The sequence below is a fragment of the Poeciliopsis prolifica genome, unplaced genomic scaffold, assembly GCF_027474105.1.
Source record: "Poeciliopsis prolifica strain line A6 unplaced genomic scaffold, Auburn_PproV2 SCAFFOLD004, whole genome shotgun sequence".
NCBI lineage: Eukaryota > Metazoa > Chordata > Actinopteri > Cyprinodontiformes > Poeciliidae > Poeciliopsis > Poeciliopsis prolifica.
In genome coordinates, this window is record NW_026562379.1 from 6,329,994 (window position 1) to 6,349,819 (window position 19,826).

At 40.2% G+C, this 19,826-nt stretch overlaps 1 protein-coding gene across 2 annotated transcripts; it reads right to left on the reverse strand.

The window, feature by feature from the left end:
* Nucleotides 1-1,979: 1,979 nt before the first annotated feature.
* On the reverse strand, nucleotides 1,980-19,515 carry LOC129358652 (Golgi integral membrane protein 4-like). Of its 2 annotated transcripts, none has more exons than XM_055027709.1 (16): nucleotides 18,887-19,515; nucleotides 11,205-11,279; nucleotides 11,078-11,127; nucleotides 10,888-10,938; nucleotides 10,516-10,666; nucleotides 9,806-9,888; nucleotides 9,560-9,643; nucleotides 7,670-7,870; nucleotides 7,292-7,573; nucleotides 5,973-6,256; nucleotides 5,401-5,471; nucleotides 4,634-4,707; nucleotides 4,313-4,516; nucleotides 4,121-4,183; nucleotides 3,860-3,949; nucleotides 1,980-3,007 (listed from the first exon to the last, which is right to left on the reverse strand). In XM_055027709.1, the coding sequence occupies exons 1-16, from the start codon at nucleotides 19,071-19,073 to the stop codon at nucleotides 2,864-2,866; spliced, it is 2,094 nt and encodes a 697-aa protein (XP_054883684.1). In that variant the 5' UTR covers nucleotides 19,074-19,515; the 3' UTR covers nucleotides 1,980-2,863. The 2 variants fall into 2 exon arrangements, with proteins under 2 accessions (XP_054883684.1, XP_054883683.1); XM_055027708.1 differs by having other exon boundaries at nucleotides 10,888-10,941.
* Between the last annotated feature and the right edge of the window lie 311 nt (nucleotides 19,516-19,826).

Sequence of the window (19,826 nt, forward strand, 5' to 3'; positions counted from 1 at the left end):
TTATTGCTTTCAATCTGCCAGGATTAAGAGTGTGTGCGCGTGTGTGTGAATGCATGCTGTTAGAGCTGCATGGAGCTGCCTGGAATACGTCCTCTTCATATTGAAATGGAGATTTCTGCTTTTCTTTAGGCAAATTGGGTCAAAAGAAATTTAACCGACTTTGAAAAGTCAAAATTTATCAAAAGTCTCCCAAAGGGCTGTGGGTGGATGAGTAACGGGCTCAAAGCTGTATTTTGGAGTAAAGTTTTGGAGTTAATGTAAAGTTGGAGGTGAGGCACTGGTCTGAACTGGTATTATTGAAGATCAGCTTTTAGAAGACACTGGCAGAGGGAGTAGTCTGTATCTTTAAAAAAATACAGTCATTAATTTTTTTCCATTACATTCATCCAGGTACTCCTCTGCAAGGCCGGCAAGCGAAGGTGTTAAATATGGATAAACTCACAGCATGGCACTCTTTCTCAACTGAACCGAAGCAGGAGATTCACAGTGGAGGTCAACAGTTCAGCTCTCTGATCTGCGTCACAATGAGTCACACAATAAATGTGCACACATAGATATTCACTTTTACTTTCTCTACTCTTATTGCTGTCAAATTGACCCATTTTAAAGTTTACAATTTTTTAAAAAATAGTTGGAAGTATTTTATTTTTGCATGAAACTTTTTCTATGTATCTTAACAGGTGCACTCTACATATAAATTGGTTGACACTTTTATACACAGCAGCAATCCTTGCTTTCATAATAGTTTTACTTTTAAGGTGTTCCTTCCCCTCAAACTTGGTTATCTAATATTACAGAATGTGTGAATATAAATAGTGGCCACGACTCACAAACATTTGAAATGAGCACACATTCAGACTGACAGCTCAGAGTCCTCAACTCTCAGCCTAATTCAGAAAAAAAAAACACAATTTAGGCAGAAATAACACTCTAACAAGCACATACAGCCCTGCACAAAGTAGCAGTTTCATGCCTCATTAGGACTTGTTTAAGTGCGAAAAATTGTTTGTGCAGTCGGGTGTTCAACGAAACAAGCTCAGTCTCCAGCTGATGAGAGGGATGCTGCAGAGGCATGGGATAATGAGGTCACTGGATGTTTGTGCCGCAAACAGGATCCAAGTCAAGCAGAGTAGCTGGTCTGTGGAAGCAGGATACAGTGGGAGCCATTTCCCATCACTGGTCGCAAAGCTTCAGCTTTACAGTAAACCTTGTAGCTGCATTAGCTCTGATAACCGGTGAGAATCATGCAGGCATTGGTCTCAAGATAGAGTTTGGCTCCAGGCTATCAGCATGTTCAATTGATCCACTCCTGGTAATTCATCCATGACATAACTGAGAAACAGGAATGTGAAGAACGTTGGAGGACTCGCTGTCTCTGCCATATCTTGTCACTGTCAAAAACACTGACAAAAACACTGTGTGTACATGTTCCCCTGGCTAGATATTAGCACAGTAATGAGACACCTGTTAGCGTCGCACTGCTTCTCCATCCTCCTGTCCCCGTCGGGGAGAAAAGAGAAATCAGCTGTCTCATAGCTGCGGAGCGATGGTGACAGCAGGAAGGGAAAAGAGCGAAACGAGAAGCTACGTGGTGGAGAAAAAATTGATCCGTAGGGATGGCACAGGCAAAGAGGCAGAGAAGAGGTGATTTGATTGATCAAAAAGGTTTGTGGATGATAAATGTTTATAAAAAGTAGAAACTGAATGCTGGCTGCACTCCTTTAAAAGCCTACCTCAAGAATTCTGCCCCAAACTTTTTCATACTGTGAAACAAATACCATTTACTTGGTTAATGGAGGCACTAATTTGGCAATAAAACCATTTTGTGTTTACAATTATTCCTAGCAACTGAATAGTAATTTGAGTGCTTTGTTAGTTTAGCACATAAAATTATATTACAGCTTCAAATAAAAAAAAATCTGTGCATGAAAAACAATCAGATTTAAATTTTAAGTCTTTGAGACTTACCCAAAACTTAGAACTTTTAACCTCTTTATTCCACACTTCATCAAGATGACAAGGTATTAAAACTATCAAAAATCCCTTTGTTTTTGTATCAAATATAACAGGTGTACAAATTTACAAAAAGGTTCTCTATACAAGGTGAATTTTATTCACACCAGCAGCTGACTGGAAACAAGCCTCAGCTCAGACGGCGTCCTCACATCTCTTCTTTTACATTAAAATTATTTCCTAAATGTTAAGCGACGAGGACAGGCGAGAGGATTCCACGAACGGAAAGGCACATGTCAGTGTGACACTCAGCACTTGGCGGCTTTGCCACAAATGTCTCTTTGAGTGGCATTTTACAGGAATATCCAGACAAAATGCCCCTGCGAGTCACCCTGCTGGTAGCTGGTTAAAGCCTGAATGTCAATCTTCCTCCAGCAGAAGATGCATGTTTTAAAATGTTGCACCATTTAATGATTGTCAGAGTTGTTACTTCCAGCAATAAATAATAAAATGTCATTACTCATTGGAATGTATGATGTAAATGAACATCAAAGCTTTGCAAAAATACAACTGTCTGCAAAAAACATACAAAAGGGGCCTGACAATATCAGAATTACATGTTTGTTTCTTTCCTGAAACACAAACACATACAGATAGAAAAATACATTCTCTTATCCAGAGGAGCAAGGAAACAGAAAAGCAGATAAAGGTAAAAAAATTAAATAAAAATACACAATCATGTATGCAATTGAGCATTAAAAAGTTGTGTCCATTTCCACAGTGTTCAGTGTTTGGATTCCTATGTTCCTGGCACAATTTTCAGATTTTCCAAAGCAAAACTGAATGGATGGCTGGTTTTAATTCCTGACTGGCTGTACTCGCAGCACAAACTGCGCCGCAGCTGCTCAGCCTACATTTCTGCTCTTCGATTGGTTCCCTTATCTTGACCGGCTTCTTCCTCTTCCACCTCTTCCTCCTCGTAATTTTCTTCCTCGTGTGCTCCGTTCTGGCGGTTCTGTTTCTTTCTGGGTCCGTCCTGGTTTTTTGCATCGTTCTGGTCCACATAACAAGCACAGACAAAAGGACTGAGTCACTTAAACATTGCATTTTTGACTTATTAGTGATTGTGTTTTAAAGGTTCAGGGTAATTAACTTGAAGCTGAGAATTAAAACTCCAGTGACATTGGAAATCCAAAAACTTACAGGGTCAGGCTGCTTATGTGTAAATTATTCTATTTAACAGTGAAACATAAACCTGACTGTACATACGGTAATGGCCACAAATAATGGAATAAAAAGTTGCTACTTTAGATCCAGGATAGAGTCAAACAGACTAAAATGTCTTTTTCACTGACATTTTAACGTTATGAAAAGCAGTCTAAAAACTCCAGATATGACATTTTCTGACGACATCTGACCAAGAACTCAACTCACTTAGTTTCTTTTCAACAGACAATCCAAGCCCAGGTGAAAACCTGACACCCTGACAAACCCAGCACCTGGCTGACCTCGTTTCCCAGAGCTCACAAGGGCCTGGGTTCAACTTACAGTCACACAACAAAGACGCATACACACACAGCTGAACACCAGCTAATTCTTCAGCTGTTATATACAAACTAGGGCAGGTTTACATTCACTCCTGATAAATGTGTGTAAGTATTTAAAATAATCATGTATTGCAGAAGGAGACCTCAACACTGCAAAGAAGTAGAAACATCCAACCTGTAGTTGAAATGCATTCAAAGGTGCAATGGTGGCTCAATAGTTTGTACTCTAGCAGGATGATAATGGAGGTTTAAAGAATCTCCAATGTTTTTGTTTTGTTTTGTTACAGTGGATTATTGCGTCTCACTGCGCTGTTTGGGAATTAAAGACCTGATTTTAGCACTTTTCCTACAAAACTCACCTGTTCCATGTTCTCATTATATGGATCTTCCCCTTCCTCTTCAACTCCCTCTTCTTCCCTTTTCTCTCCACCAGCTACATCCTCCTGGGCCTTAAGCGAAAATTACTTAGTAATGAAATATTTTTCATTACTAATGAAATGTTTTTCATTAAGAAAATATTTTGAAATATATTTTGAGTTTGACCAAAGTCCTGTAAATGATGGTTAGGTTTAGTTTTATGTATTCAAATGTTGTAAAGTTGTGTTGTGGACCCGCGTTACCTCGTCTTCTTCCTGGTATTGATCATCCAGAGCATCCTCCTGTTGATCTGGGTTTCCAGCCATCTGAAAGCGCAAAATAAAAACGTAAGCGCGTCATCCTGCCCAACGACAGGAGGATTGTTTCCTATCCCAATTCTTTCCCCGGGCGTGGATCTGTTGTCCTCCTCACATCATCCGTGTTCCCGTACTCACCACCAGCTCCTCCTCCATGGCAGGTCGGCCGGGGCCCAGATGAGAGTCTGTGTGCTGGCCAGGAACAGCTGGCTCCTCTTCCCCCCCTTCTTCTTCCTCCTCAGCAGCCCTGTGCGCCGGACGCTCGTCCTCAGCCTCCTCAAACTCATCCTCCCCCTGGTTGTTGGGGTCATCTTCAGGATCTACCTCACCGTCCACGCCACCCTCCAAAGGAGAATTAAATCAGTTATAGGAAAGATTCGGAGGTGGGAAGAGAAAAGATGCAGAAGCAAGTGATTAACTTAAAGGCTGAGGTTAAATGTCTACAGATATGACAGTCACCTGATGTGGGGGAGCGATGTGAGCTGGTTGTTTCTCCTCCTGTTCCTCTTCATGTAACATGTGAACGTCTCTCTCTGCCAACAGAGCATAAACAAGGTCTAAGTACTTTTAAAGGCATGACACAGAAATCATTTCATTCTGGATTTGTACTGTGGTGTAATAATCATTTCTCAGAAAAATAACCAATTTTGCATAAAAACAAATTAGAAAACAATTTCTAACTCTCTTTTATTAGGTATGTTGGGTCTATGATTGTTTACTGGCTGTTCAGCTCTGCACCCACCCCTAGTTGTCTTCTCTGTATCAACTTATCCTTATTTTGTAAATCTGCTCTGTGTGGTTCCTTTTCACACTGGAGTTATTGTTCTTATGCAATGAAGCATTAAGACATGCTGGGTATGCAGGTGCAAAGAGGGTCACGAGAGATAACAAGCTCCAACAAGCTGCATAAAGCTGAGCAGACCGCAGAAACAACAGCCGAAGCACTCACTGACATTTAATTGAAAAAAAACTGCAAATAAATAACATGAGCCTGTAGTTTATTTATGCTGACTGAATCTCTGATTTGCAACAAGTCAGCTAAAGATGGTCAAAACTGAGTCTAAAAGAAAAGAGTTACGAATGCCTCACAGATGTTCATCAGATAGATTAATTTATGGAGGGATTATTCAGTGGAGTTCTCGGTGATCGATTACAACTTTACTCAAAATAAATATATTAGGGATGAAAAGTGGATTTGTCCCAGGTAGAAGCTTTTCTTGTCTCACCTTCATTAGCAGTGTGACGGTCCTCTTCTCTTGGAATGTCTTCATCCATGTTCTCATACTCCATTCTTTTCCTAACATGGCAACGATGATTGACATTTAGAAAAGATATCCCCCTTTACTAAGTTACCCCTAAACACAACAAGCAAAACATAGAAACTGAACCGTTTTATACGGTCACAACATAACTGTAGTTGCAGATTGAGACTCAACTTTACAGTGTGTTTTCAAATATCTGAACTGTGGATATGTGGAAGGGAAAAGAAAGAGAGGAAGGACAACAATTAAACATTGGGACAGAAAGTCAAAGTTGGGATATTCAAATATTTTTCAAATCCTTATTTTCTTTCTTCAAACTTATGGAGCTGAGGAACATACTTACATCAACATCCATACTTCTCCACATGACAACCCTTTTTTTTTCTTTTTTACAGATCCAGCCTGGATGCACGACCCACCTTGTCTTAAAACACATTTCTCTGACTCTGAACAGTAACTCGCTGTACTATCAGTTTACTGACTCGAGCTGTTCTTGATGAGAGTAAAACCATTTCAAACCTCTTTATGAACCTGACCTCTCGTGCTCCTGTCTCAGCAGCTGTTCTTTTCTGTCAGCCTCCCTGTTCTGCTGCTCCTCTTGCTCCTTCTCCTCCTTTAGCCGCTGCTCCCTCTCCTTCAGGACCTTCTCTCGCTGCGCCTGGAGCGCTTCCTGTCGCATCTGGATCTGCCTGCGCTCGTTGTCCCTCAGGGCCTCCAGGCGCCGCTGCTCCTGCTGCTGCTCGTAGGCTGACTTCAGGTGATACACCTGAGCTGGCGCCTGCTGCTGCTGGGCCCCCTGGTGCAGCTCTACGTGATTGTCCTAAGAAAACCACAACCAAACGAAAAGCAGACATCTGTCTGAATTGCACACATGCCTCAGTGGATAAAGGACATCTTACTTTGACCTTTTTTGTGACTTAGCACACTCTACTCAGTCTGCATGCGTACCTGTTGCACTTTTTTTGTTTTGTTTTTTGTTTATATAACATATTTCAAACTATTTTTAGAAGATTTTAGGTGACAAATGTTTTTGATTTAGTCTCAAGCCTCTGAACAAGTCATACTTTTTCTATCTCTCATAAATAACAGCATCCCACAGCATGATATTGCCACTGCCATGTTTCACCCATGGTGATCTTATATTCAGTCATGTGTAGTGTTGGTTTGTTGAATTATTCCACTCCACATAACAGAATACTTTGTGTTGGCATATCAATACAAGCGCTGCAACTAATGATTATTTTAGTAATTAATTATTCTATTGATTATTTTGATGATGGTTGGATTTTAAAAAAAGCACATTCTGCAGATTTTAGTCAAGCACCTAAGCCTTTTTATACAACATTGGTAATGCATTAAAATTTCAAATAAAAAAATAATTGAGTTCCTTTTTTAAACAGGAAAATACAATTTTTATTGTCAAAAATGCTAAAACATACTATTTCATTCAAGAGAACAAGTGAAAGGCCGAGCCTTTTCTGCTTGACTTAACGTCAGTTCAGATTTGGACGAACTGATTAATTACCGGATTGTAAAAACAAAAAAATATATTTTACAATCCAGTAAAAAAAAAAAAAAAGTTTTTTTTCCCCAGATTTTGGACCAGGTAGAGATAAAACAGCGCAACAACAAGAATTTAATTAGAGCAGATCTACTTTATTTTCATCTTAAGTTTTGCCTCAATTACTGCTCTGAGTATGTTGTTCCTTCAGCAAATGGCCTCGTTTTGAGTTACAATTATTTCAACAATCGATTAATCCCATGAATTGTTTCTAAAATTAAGAACTTTGAAAAGTAAAACTGTGGCCAATCCTTTAATTGTCAGTAGCTGTGAACTCTGCTGAGCGTGTCCTACCAGCTGTGGCTGGCGTCTCTGTCTGTCCAATGCGTTCTCATCAGGCTGCTCTTCCTCCCTCTCCTCCTCCTCCTCCATCTGCTCATCATGCGCCTGGTCCAGGTCCTCCTCCAGCTTCTGAGGCTGTCCTGCTTGAGCCATCTCCTCCTCTGCCAGCTCCCTCTTCCTCTCGGCCTCTCCCTCTCTGTCCTCATCCCTCTCAGACAGGCCGGGCTGAGACACAGCAGGGTGGGACTTGACCTCAGACTGGGCGTTGGCCTCCCTCTCTTCCTGATTATCCAACTTAAAGGGACGCATCAGGAAGATAATGAAGGGTTTTTTGTACATTCAGAGCAGCTTTATCGAGGTTTATTCGTCAAATGAGAATTCCCTCATTACCCTTGACTCGGTGTCCCAGCGGGGGCGCTGTTCTCCCAGAGCGCGCGTCTCTTTAGCTGCCTGCTGGGATTGGTGAACATGGGACTCAGCTGTTACTGTGGCGGCATGCAGCTGCTGAGCAATGGAGTTTGGATCGGGTTGCACCCGGTTTGGTTCCTGGTTCAAAGTCTCTTTGAGCTGCTTGTATTCATCCACCTGGGCCTAAAGAGACAAAACATTAACAGAAGAAAAGCTGAGATAGTAGAAAACTGTGCAACTACAAAAAAAAAAAAAAAATAAATAAAAATCCAAAAACAGGTCAGTAATCAGTGTCCAACAGTCGCCTTGATTAATAATCGCTTAGGTTCATTATCAGTATAACAATGTCTACAGGGAAACTTATTGAAATACATTAATAGATTTGTTTTTTCATTTAATGTAAAAAGGAAAAACTTTCAGACACATTCAGCAGATAACAAGAGGGATGAAAGGTTATCTGTTTTATCCTTCATAGCTTTTTACAAATGTCTGAATCAAGACGGTTCTATTCTCGAGAACGTAGACACACACGTACTTTGGTAATGCTAACAGTGTTAACCACTGCTAACCACTAAGAGCCAAAAGAAAGATTAAAAGCTCAATATTGTTAACATTGAGTCTTTGTTTTACAAACACAAAACCTTAGTTTGTTGCACAAGCTCTTTCTCACACAGAAAGACTGCCTCCTTCACTCCTGGAATCAAATAATAATAATAAAAAATATTTTAGTATACACCATCTCATACTAAAATTCTGAAAGAAAAATCCTTATTAAATTTTGATAAAGCTTTACAAAAGTGTATCTCATAATTTTTTACTTCTACTGAATAAAAATTATTTTATTTTGAATTATACATCTAATTAAAGGTTTATAATTCAATTATTTTTGGGGGGAATTCACTGAAATGACAACATAAGAGACGCCTAAAAGTATAACAAAAAAAAAAAATCAACACATTTTTTTTTTCTAGAAATGTATTACTACATGAAATTCAGAGCACTGCAAAAATATATTGTGTCCTTCATGTGAACTCTGCCTTTTGTCAATTAAATGACTATTCTTCTAGTTTATTCTTCTCACTTTGTTCTCTTAATGAATGACACAGAATCATGCACAACTTTTTTCCATGTAGTATTTAGTTTTAAACAAAATCACTACCCAAAATTCACAAGGAAATGCCAGTTGTGTCATTTATATGCAGCTAAAAACTCTGCATGTGCCTCCAACTCAATATCCACTTCATTTGCATAATGAGCACTAAAACGTCAAAATATTTTTAGTTAAAAACTTCCTTTTAGGAAAAGGTAACTATCATTTTGAAGTCAAAATAGAGTGCACTCCCTCTGAAAACACGCAGGCATATGCTTGACCAGAACAGTGAGATTAAACCCAAAGAGCCTTCCTTAATTCCTTCATTTCTGCCCCATTGTTTCATTTCCCCTCACCGTTTTACTACAGATCTCCATCCGATTGGCTTCAGCACGTTTTAGATTAACTGTTTGACCCAAACCCCCTGCAGCGGAGAGGATGTGTTCAACCAGAGGCACTAATGGAGAGCCATAAAATCGATTAGCGAATCCTAACAGGGAGGAAGAGCAGCGAGAAAAAAAGAGGAGAGTTTCTGAATGTCCATCCTTTCAGCTCCAATATAATGCAGGGTCATTTACCGTGTATGTTTTCTATAAAAAAAAAAAAAACCTTCAAGGACATATTACTGGAACTAGATGAAGCTAAATTAATTAATTAAAGTCATCATGAGAACCTTTCCCTGGAGCTTACATGGCGTACCTGCAGAACATATCGTCAGTGTTCGCCTGCTTGGGTGTTATGCGACTGCGGTAAGCAACAGTTCTGTATCACAGCTTCCCTACCTGAGCTGCAGCCAGCGCACTCTTGTGGTCCTCTAGGGTCAGTGCAAGCTGGTCGTGGACCGCCTTCAGGTTCTGATGCTTGAGCTGAACACAGAGCAGAACCGATACATTTCGAGCCAAGCAGACTCTGCAGTCATGTCAGCATATTTTTAGGGCAAGAGAAAATGCTGACAGCCAGGCGACATATTTACTTATTGTGTAATTAGAGAGAGCAATCTTAAAGATAAACCACTGGGTCCTCCTCACCTGGGCATCCTGTAGCTGGGTGTGAATGTCATGGTGGGCTTTCCTCAGTTGTGTATTTTCTTCTCTCAGGTTATAAACATGCTCTGTTAGGAACAGTACACACATTACTTTTCTATACGTAGACATAAGGAGATCTCTGGTCCATCTTATTGCATATTTCAATGAATTGGGCCTAAAATTAAGTAAAATTAGAGGCATGTTTGGGAAATGTGAGAGTCTGTGATAAAGGATGAGTGGTGTCATATATACTGCCCAATACGAGATTGTTTTAGATTCCATGAAGGCAAAAGTCATATAAATAGGAATAAACTAATTGGGAGCAAAATTTATTTACCTTTGTAAAATTCGCCTTCTGTGGATTGAACATTTTTTTCCTCTTCCCCTTTGCAAATTTTACCTTGCTACAAATGCCAAATAAATGTTTTTTGTTGTTTTTTTTTACAAACAAGAACATTAGATGGTCATTCGAAAACTACTATAGCACGTAATTTGTGTTTATTCTATGTTCGGGCCAAAGTTTATTTATTGAAATAACTTTAAATAAATTTTAATATGATGTCATATCTACAAGATAATCTAAAATTAGCTGAAGTAATTTTTGTCTTTTCAAATTTAACCAGTTAGATTATGTTCCAGATTCTTGTTTGAAACTTTTTCGCGTTAAAAATCATCGCTCTGTGGTATTTCTAGTCACGTGAAACCATCGCTACCTTTAAGTTGGGAGACCTCCAGCTCTTTGGCTTGCTGCAGTTTGCTATAGCGATCCCTGTGTTCGTCCAGCAGCCGGCTGTGGTCCTGGCCCTGCACTTGGTGCTCCTCGTTTAGCTCGTAGTATTGCCTCTTCAGCTCGTCATGCTGATTCTGACAGAAATAAAAGACTTTCATCACCGTGCGGCTTTCCGAGGCTACGAATGCACCAATTGTACATGAAAATCAGAAGAGATGGGACAAGTAATACAAAAATGGAGGACTATTTGCATACTTGCACAATAGGAAAATGTCTGAGTGAAGTATGCAAATGTTTCAAAGCAGGAAGAAAACAGAGGAAAGCACCCAGCAGGGTGAATCAGAGGGCATCTAACCTTTAGCATCTGATGCTGCACCTGCAAGGAGTTGAATCTGCTGTTGGCATCCTGCTGTTTAAAACACAAGAAGCAAGCGAGATTATGACATCTTCTGTTGTCCACATACAGCATTACAGGGCAAAATGTTAGCAATGAAGAGCAGAGAATGAGAAACAACAGTCTGAAGAAAAAGGGAAAAGAAACCCACCTTCTCTTTGTTCAGAGATTGCTCCGCTTCAAGTTTATAAACAAGGTAATCTACGGGGAAAAAAATATGAGTTAATGCAAACTGCTTTCATTGAAAACAGTAATAAAGATGTGAATGTCTTTCTCACCTTCTTTGGCCTTTTTGTGCTCTAACCTCTCTTTCTGAAGAGACTTCTCCAACCTTGATCGATGCTCATACACCACTAGGTATTAAATGAAAACAATATTAAGACAGGGCATAAAAGGAAGATCCAGGTGGAAGAGAAACCAAACGGAGCTACAATCCAAATCTGAACACCGTGGCAAACCTATGGGCTCCAACACACTCAAACATTTGTTTCAGTGGGGCCGACAGAGGCAGGGTGTGCGCTTTAGGGGCGACATGACAGCCAGGCGTCATATTTACTTAACCAGGCAGTGGCAGCTTTCTGCAGAAGAGGAAGTTGTCTCAGAGGAGCAGATTCTGGACTACATTGTAGCTGATGGCCACTGCCCACACAACAGTAAAGGCTTCACAAAGTCTGTTATTCTCTGACAATTTTCTGAAAGAAACTCTGAACTATTTAGTGAATGAATCTAGTATTTCAATGTAGCTTTTTGTTTTGTTATTTAGTCGTCCACCTCAAATAAATCTGAATTGAGTAGAAAATGAATCATGTCTAAATTCACAGACTCTTCAAAGGAAACAGATGACTTGTTTTTCTACATAAATGCAATTAAACTTGTTTTATTGTTTAATTGTTACAGTAAAATTATGTGGTTTGACCTCTTTAATTTCAAAATTAAAAAGGAACCCGCTGCCTGGCCAACAATGAAATACACCAAACGCATAAAGAACTATATCGTTCCAAAAACCACTACTGTTTAATTACAATAGAGGTATGTATAAATCCAGAATTAAAGACGTCAACTTTACTTTGAAAAACTTTTCACAAAGAATTATCCACCCACACTTTTAAGACGGATTACCAGCATTATTGGGAAGATCAGGAGTGCCTGCCAATAACTCAGCTTGAAGATTATGGGGGATTTCCCCCCCACAGAAAATGTGTTAACTTTTTCTGAACAAAGCCTGAAGTACAATCATGTGTTCTTGGGAAGACATTGATAAATAAATAGTGACTGCAAAAGTGGGGGATGTTATAAGCTACATAAATAGGATCAGTAGAGGAGATGAGTTTATAGAGGAATGCTTCCAAATTGTGAACAAATAAGATCTTGCTGGTTATGATAATTGCAACATTTATGAAAAGAATAGCAGGAGTCGAAACAAAGATTAGGAACATGTTTGAACAGAGAAACCAGAAATATAAGCTGTCTGGAATAAAACCATCTCCTTTATAAATGTGACAGCATGATAATTATTAATATTGCAGTTTATGTAGCTGTATACAGATCCAGATACGGAAAAAGAGGTATATTGCATAAACATCTTTTCAAGACCATTTTACGATTCCATACAGTTTATCTTCTTGCATCAGATTCAGTTTCAATGAAAAGTTCACACTGCGCCTCTCTGATGTGGTACCGCTTTCAGTGCTGAAGGGCTGAGAGATCCGACTACGAAACTAATCCAGTCCACATTCTCTGAGTATTTCCCCCTTAGACAAGTGAAACTTGCTCCTCACACTGCTGCTTCAGTGTACCTGCAGTGTGAGAACAACAGGACTCTCTGTAGCGGTGGACCTTTGCTGACCTGCTGCTTTAGATGTGGAAAAGATTGTATTGATTGCATTTGACCCATAGTGTTAAAAGCGACGTTGAGTATCTGGTGAATCTGTAGGTTTTCCACACACACACATACACACACACCCACACACACGCATGCAGATCACCATTAGGACCGAATACACAACTGCTGCCTAATGGCTTTCTAAACCAAACATCTATTATTCATGGAATATAAGATTTTAAAGTCTTCTCTTTTAACATACAAATTGCTTTTTTAAAATTGATCTTAGTTTTGGTTTCAATACATTATTATATGTTGTAAGCTTATGAAGCAATAACATGTATTTTTAAAAAAGGAAATGAATTAATTTGACCTCATTTGAGCTCGACTGGTTTTTATAGACTGCTTTAAAAAAGCTGCAGCTCCAACAATCCAATAAACCCCATCAGTGAAGAGACCTGCTGGTTTTTATGTTTCTACTTCTTATTTACTGTCACACTCATGTCTAAAAGGATCTAAACAAAATCTTGTATTATAGACTAGATCAGGGGTGTCAAACTCCAGTCCTCGAGGGACGCTGTCCTGCAGTTTTTTGATGTGCACAGGTACACAACACAGGAATGAAATGGCTTAATTACCTCCTCCTTGTGTAGATCGGTTCTCCAGAGCCTTGCTAATGACCAATTATTCTATTCAGGTGTGGTGCAGCAGAGGCACATCTAAAAGTTGCAGGACACCGGGCCTGGAGGACTGGATGTTGACACCCCTGGTATAGATAATGAAAAATCCACCATGGAAAAAAACTCTCCACTTTAGAAAACGTCTCAAAATTTATGAACAAAAACTATGTTTGCATCAGAGGCAGAGGTGAAAGCACTGCAGGAAATGTTTCAGAAAGTTCCCTCAGATCCAATTACAGTTAACCATTTTTATGGTCTTCTTTAAAAAATATTGATTTATCTTCCTGCACTTCATCTCAAATATATTTACTAAGCAACTATGAGTACAAATAGACATCTCCGCAAAACAAATGTGATGCAGCTCGGTTTCGAATTCCCTGTTCCTTGTGGCAACTGTGGGTGTTTCATTTTATCGCTGCGGTGGTGACTGTTACCCACACATGCAGCACTTCTGCAACCCTCTGAACCCAGAAACAGGAACGTCCAAATAAGAAAAAGGGAAATTTGAACTAATTCATTCAAGTGATTTTTTTCAAGCATGTATTTCATTTGAATTATTATGACTAATTAAAACCCTGAATTTAGTTCTTCTGAAAATGAAATTACACACACAAGACCAATGAAGGAAGGAAAGAAACATCAACTAACTGAAAAGTATCTTCATGATCTTGAAGACTCCATAACCCTGAAATCAGATGATGGTGCTTTTGGTTGTGTGGGCAGCTGCCAAGTTCTGCTGTAAACTCAAATGAGTATTTGTAACAAAGGGATGCATAAAGGTATCTAAACCAGGACCGGTACTGATCCACAGGGTGGAAAGTTGATACGTTTTGTCATTTGTGGTTATCAGTCTGTGAGAACGGTTTTCTTTTGAAAACCCCTAAGCGTCTGTGTGTTTTCAGCGGTGTGCCTGATAAGAAGGAATGTGAGCTGTGACAAGGAAGCAGGAGCAGCAGATCAGCTGACATGAAGGAGTGAGTGGAGACTGGGAGAGCGAGCTCCCAGCCTGGCCCAGAGGTCGTCTTGTGTTTATTGTTATGCCTCACCACCGGTCCATGGGGGAAAAAAAGGTTAGGCACCTCTGCCACGGCAGACAGCTGTGCTGACCTTCTACTTGTGAAAAGTTTAGTTTCCCAACTTTTCTTTTTATCTTTCTTTTTTAACATAGGCAAAATGCTTCTCATGTTGTTTCACAAGGGATGGTTTTCACCGATGTCCTGGATACGTCTTTGTCTGTTGACTCTTAAAACACCGCCTTCAGTCTACGGCTGGTGAATCTTCAACAATACTCTCGACTGGGCTTTGCTTTGTAATTATTCCAAGACTGAAGTTATCCCTGTTGCTGGTGCAACTGTTACCTAGAGCAGTTTTTCCATCCACACAACATTCTGTCAACACTGTCAGCACTGTGAATGGGACAACTTTCAGAGAAGTCTTCCGCGTTATTGTGTCGACCATAACATCATATTCTATATGTTTTTTCTTAGTTTTAGATAATTTTAGGATTTGCAGAGAAACTGACTTTGCCGTTTTAATTAGCTGTAAGTCATAATCAATATAAGCAACATAAATGCCTTAAATATCGATGTGTGGGTAATGAATCTACATTTGAACTGACTTACTGGAATAAAGTAACTTCTTGATTATAGCATAATTGATTGAGATGTTTCTAAATGTACATATATGAACATTAAAGGTATTTGGAAATTCTTGATACTTTGTGAGAAATGTGACTGTTAAGCAACTTCTGATCTAATTTGTTAATCTGATTAAAGCTCAAAAATTAACAAATGAGGTCTCTTAGGATGTGAAATCAAAGTGAAACATTTTTTCAGAGTGCTTGCCGAATCATTTAAATCAATAACAATTGCCGGCCCAGTGTTGCAAAGGGTAACAGAAAATCAATATGGCTACCTCACAACCCACAAGCTATGCACATCCTCTAAATATAGGATGAAGCAACCTTTAACATTTGGTAGAAGACATGAATTCCCTGGGCAATGCAATTGGCGGCTCATCTTCTCACAATGAAAGTTCCGGGTGTGGTTGAAAAATTCAGCCACAAGAAATTAAGCAACAGCATTGCATTCGCAGAGTGTCACAATACTGGCATGATGTTTGTGGATGAATCTGCTTTATCGTTGCTGTTTAATATTAGCTGAATCCTAATCATCGGCAATTATCTAGGGAAAACGACTTAGCCGCCGCTTTACATACACTAAAGTTCACTATTGCTGTCTCCTCTAAGCTTAAAACAAAACCCTCCATTCAGGAGCGGGTGTATCGTCTCACATAGAGTGTGGAAGAGCCTCAGGCTAACTCCATACACAGCCTGCTGAACAAAGCAGTGGGTAATTTAGACGGATGATTTCTGGTTACATGGATTAAAGACTACTGGAGATGACTGGTTCCAAAGTTTGTGTGAGAAACCCAAACGCAGACGGGCCTTTAACCCGTTCTACAAAGCTATTTGGTAAACAGTTCTCCACCCAGGAAGTTATTCCAAATAAAAAGATGCTGGAATGAAACAAAACCCCAGCCCATGTCAGCACAGCAGAGCGTGTTTATAAGACGGGAGTAAATGAGTGAGGTTTACTACTGTTGACCCGACTGCGATGATGGAGGAGGAGAAGTAAAAACAGCTCTGCCACTATTATTCTAACCTCAAGTACATTAGTCTATGTTTATTGCTGTTTCTTTACAGTAACTAAATTAGGGGTGTCTTGGAACAGCCAATCTTTATAATTAATCAAATAACGGTTCCTCATCTAAATCCAATTATGTCTGAGCCATTACCAATGGCTAAGAGCAGAATAACAACGCTGAAAGCTTGTAAATAGCACTGCTTTTCAGTTCATTTTAAATGTTTCATTTAAAATAAAATCAGCCAGATTCTTCCCCTTTATCGGTTTATGATGTCGTAAACGGCTGAACGTTTGTCTGCATGCGGGTTTCCAGAAAGGAAAACAGCAGTGATCAGCAAATCCTTTCCATTCTATAAAGTTCATAAAATCACATCACATTTAATGCTGATCCTGAAGTTGCGTGGTTTGAAAAGGTTAATTACTGACCAATAAGATTGTATTAATCTCACATATTTTCCTATTTTTTTCATAGTACAAATAGAAATAGACCAGCAGAAAGTAGAACATTTGCTGTTTAAGTGAAACGACAATGATACAATCACAAATGTGCAAATTTAATTGTGTGTGCACGTTTCCACACACAATTAAATTTGCACTTGGAAGACCTACATTTTGCTGCAATTACAGTTGCAAGTCTCCACTAGCTATGCATCATTATAGACTGAATATTTTGTGAATTCTCCCTCACAGAACAGCAAGTACAGTCAGACTGGGTGGAGACTGGAGAGCCTCTGAGAATACCAAATTTCAAGTCTTGCGACATATTCCCTATTGGATTTAAGTCTGTACTTTGACTAGCCCACTGTATAGCAGGGACATGCTTAAACGCAAGCCATTTTCATTGTAGCTGTGGTTGTATGTTTAACTTTAAATGTGTTGTGTCGGTGGAGTGTGAGAGGGCAAGTTGTCAAAAGATTTGCGGATTCCAGCAGCTTCTCCAGAGTTGATACAGACCTCTTTGATGCTTATCTGATTTATGCTCTCCTTGTTTGTCTTGGTAGGTTTCTAGTGGCGTAACACTCTTTTTCTGTTTGTATGATAAATTGGACTATCCAGAGCTTGGGATGTTGTTTACCAGCTTTTTTAACTTTTCTACAACGTTCTCCCTGACTTCTCCATTCTTTCCAGATCACATTTTACATATATTATATTGCATAACATTTAAATTTACCCCACACCCATTCCCTCAGAGTTTGAGATTTAATGTCACTGAAATGTCATTAAGACCCCTGGACTTTGAACCAAATAATGCTTATGCCAAAAAGCTCCTGCTTTCAAACAGCACCGGTGTTTCTTCCACACACATCCCAAATAAGGCTAAAGCCATACAGCTATTAAATCACTAGACTCAATGCTGACGTTTTGCAGAGGATCTTTTGTAGGGGTCCATCGATTTATCTGCGCCGATTTCCTTCATTTTGGGAGATCAGTGATTGGCCGATACTTGCATCTGAAGCCAAATTTATTCCTCAATCTTATATACCTCAGCAAAGGTCTAAGAAATAATAACAATAATTAACCACTGTTCTCTTCTGCTCTGCTGTGAGAGAGGATTGAGTGGCAGGCTGGCCCACTGGATCATGTGCGCACTTTTGCAGTTAACACTCATTATACCGTTACCAGCTCAGCGGCTTTCCTGCTACATTTAGTAACTTTTCAGGCAAAAAAATCGGAGTTGGCAAGTTAATTGGTGATCAGCCAGAAAACTGCTATCCTAACTGTCTGGATCAATTCTTTCTACTCTGAAACAAAACATTTACAAATCCATAATCAGATCACTTCTTGGACTCAAGAACTGTTCATTGTTAATGGGGCAATGTAGCTAACAAAACTTACTTTGATGTTCTTCTTAATGAAACTGTTTGCTAGAGTTTATAAAGTGAACAGGATGTGCCCAGCGTGACTCGTTGGCTGAACAGGAGCCAGATGCAGTGGTCCTGAAATTTGTGCTGCACCGATGTTATGGAAAGTGCAGCAGCAGAACTTCCCTTTCCTGCTCTAAAGCTGAGGCAGCCGCAGATATTCAGAATGACCAGCTGCCCGGCGGACACACAGCTGGGGGACAGATGACCACATGATGACGACGGCCAGCTTGTTTGTGAAGCACCAAATAAATAAAAAAAGCTGGAGTTCTCTGAGGTTTGATGCTACTTTCACAGTAGCAGCACAAACAGCAACATTGTCCAACCAAACAAAGCATTCTGGAGATTAACCTGCGAGATTAGAAAGTTAAACGAAGTCAAAGACAGACAGGTTACAGTTCTGTTCTGGTCCAATCTGGCCAAACTGACAACAGCCTCTTTTAAACAGCTGACACCGAGACACAACTCTTACAATAGCATTGCTTTTAATTGAATTCCAACTCCAGCTGGCATTTAAGACAACCCTGACCTCCACTGATGGGTAAGTATAGTATACCATTGATTCCTGGCTGTTTCTATTTCTCTTGCATAGAGGATGTGGAATTAAGTATAAGAACTGATTCTCAATGACAACGACTGAAGGTGAAGTAACCACAATTTATTATCAATCAGATTTCATACATTATTCAGTCAATCGTTGAGTGCGAAGTTTAAAAAATAAAAAAAAAGATATCGAAAATGTTGAATAATTTGTTTACTGTATATCTCAGGAGGTTAAATGGGATTTTGACCTCCTGTTTTGAAAGAGCACTTCTGAAACAAAAGTTTTGATGCTCTTCCGTGGTTGGCAATGAATCGTTTTAAGCGCTAAAACATTTGTCAGCGAGCACAACAGAGGAGTTTGTTTTGCTGTGGAGGGCGCTCCTTTTTGTCAATCAGTTCGGTGTTTACCTTGGAGCTGTGCGGAGAGGGACTCCTGGTGCTGCTGGTACTTGAGAGCCATCGCCTCGGTCCTCCGGAGCTGCTTGTGCATCTCGTAGGACATGAGTCCCCCGTACATCATCCCGCAGAGCACGGTGACCAGCAGCAGGCACTGGAAGATCCGCCGCTGCCTGCGGGAGCACACCCCGTTTCCCATGTTGGACCCGCACCCCTCCCCGCCGTCTGCGCGAGAAAGCCCCGTCTCTGCTGGTGGAAACTTCCGACTCAACTTTTTTTTTGTTTGTTTTTGTCGCACCGCTCCCGGTCACTCCCCGAGCATTTCCAGCTCACGAAACGGCACCGCTTTACGTGCAAACAGTCGCCTCGGCGCGCATTATTGTAACCGAGTCCGCTCCACTTCAGAGGAGTCGTTCAGATCTTCACTTCCAAGTCAAAAGTCCAGATCTGAAACTCACAACAAGAAATGTCGGGCTTCCCGCTTTCAGGGTCGCTCTGTGCTCTCCTCTTCCTCCGTCAGACGTTCCCGACGCAGTTCCGTCAAGCTTGCGTTGAAGTTGGGCGGGGGGGGAAAAACTGGCGTCCAGGTCGAGGCCTCTGAAGTACCTCTGATTGTAGTTACGTGTCAGCCCAGACGCAGATCCCCATCCAACTGCTGCTCCGCAGGAAGTCCCTCCTCCACAGTCACTGGTTTCCCAACTCCAGCCCTCATTCCTGCTGTCAATTGGCCGCTTCAGGGCTCCATCAAAACCCGACCCGAGGAGCCACAAGTCACTGCTGTGAGTTTAATGCACCGTTTTCCATCTTGTTCAACTTCAGGTTGAAACAGTGTTCAGTCTGCAAAGTAAAATGTGGATTACCACATAAAATCTCACTGTCTGACACTGACACTAGTTATGATACATATAACAAAGATGTCTTTAAATTCGCATTCAAATGATCCATTTCTATT

What these genes read in the sequence shown, in the direction of transcription:
- LOC129358652 (XM_055027708.1), bottom strand. Translation starts at nt 19,073, where the DNA reads ATGGGAAACGGGGTGTGCTCCCGCAGGCAGCGGCGGATCTTCCAGTGC. An exon ending in CCTCTCCGCACAGCTCCAAG is followed by an intron (nt 11,280 to 18,886) that starts GTAAACACCGAA and finishes TTTAATACCTAG; the next exon opens with TGGTGTATGAGCATCGATCA. An exon ending in CCGTCACACTGCTAATGAAG is followed by an intron (nt 4,708 to 5,400) that starts GTGAGACAAGAA and finishes CTCTGTTGGCAG; the next exon opens with AGAGAGACGTTCACATGTTA.